This window comes from Sapajus apella, unplaced genomic scaffold, assembly GCF_009761245.1.
Source record: "Sapajus apella isolate SASKATOON/1434 unplaced genomic scaffold, GSC_monkey_1.0 scaffold12525, whole genome shotgun sequence".
NCBI classification, from domain to species: domain Eukaryota; kingdom Metazoa; phylum Chordata; class Mammalia; order Primates; family Cebidae; genus Sapajus; species Sapajus apella.
In genome coordinates this window covers 553-1,619 of record NW_022449446.1, presented here as the reverse complement: position 1 = coordinate 1,619, position 1,067 = coordinate 553, and the positions used below count along the sequence as shown (strand labels likewise).

Genomic DNA, 1,067 nt, shown 5'->3' with positions numbered 1-1,067 from the left:
TGACCAGGAAAGGATTATTTCTGCCCCCAAGGTGACACTGTGGCTTCTGGAGAGGTGAGAATGTGTCCTCCTGTTACAAAAACAAAGAAAGAGAAAGGAAAAGAAGTGTTGCCTTTAGAGACATCAGATGTTAGTACAGAATTGTAAATCTGGGAGGTTCCCTGGGGATATGTGACCAGGCAGCCCCAGACATGGCAGGAAGCCAGCCCTTAGCAGCACCTGCACCTGCCCCGAGACAGCCCCATGCACAGCGTTCGGGCGACCCCTGGTGGTCTCGGGGCCCCCGCAGGAGGTTTGTGTCCGGGCTCACACGGGCCTCCCCTCACTGTGTGTCTTTTGCACAGTAATACACGGCCGTGTCCTTGGCTCTCAGGCTGCTCATCTGCAGATACAGCGAGTTCTTGGCGTTGTCTCTGGAGATGGTGAATCGGCCCTTCACGGAGTCTGCGTAGTATATGTAACTACCACTACTACTAATGTATGAGACCCACTCCAGCCCCTTCCCTGGAGCCTGGCGGGCCCAGTGCATGTCATAACTGCTGAAGGTGAATCCAGAGGCCACACAGGAGAGTCTCAGGGACCCCCCAGGCTGGACCAAGCCTCCCCCAGACTCCACCAGCTGCACCTCACACTGGACACCTGTAAACACAGAGACACTCTTGTCATTAACTGCCACACATATCCGCTGTTCCCCTCACTCATGTCCACTCGCACTCAGTGTCTCCAGTTCTCCGTGAATTACCTTTCAAAACTGTAACAAGGAAAACCCAGCTCAGCACAGACTCCATGGTTGGTGGTCTGTGTTCAGTGCTGATCACCAAGTGGAAACTCCTGGGAATCCCAGGGCCGGGGCTGCTCTCCCAGAGCTGCAGGGTCAGGGCCGGGCTGGTTTTTATCAGCAGAGGTAGGACCGTATTTGCATGTCTCCTGCTACATAGAAAGCTCTGGGGTGAGATGCCTGAGGAGAGGACGGAGCCCAGATAAGGTGACCGTGCCTTGCAGGTGTTTGGTGACAATGATGGTATTTGGAAATTATACTGTCTTATTATAAAATTATTCTGTGATAA

At 53.3% G+C, this 1,067-nt stretch overlaps 1 gene segment (V, D, J or C); it reads right to left on the bottom strand.

Moving 5' to 3' along the window:
- Nucleotides 1-322: 322 nt before the first annotated feature.
- On the bottom strand, nucleotides 323-866 carry LOC116548454. The segment is given in 2 exon segments: nucleotides 323-639; nucleotides 743-866. Coding segments are annotated over 2 exon segments (363 nt in total).
- Between the last annotated feature and the right edge of the window lie 201 nt (nucleotides 867-1,067).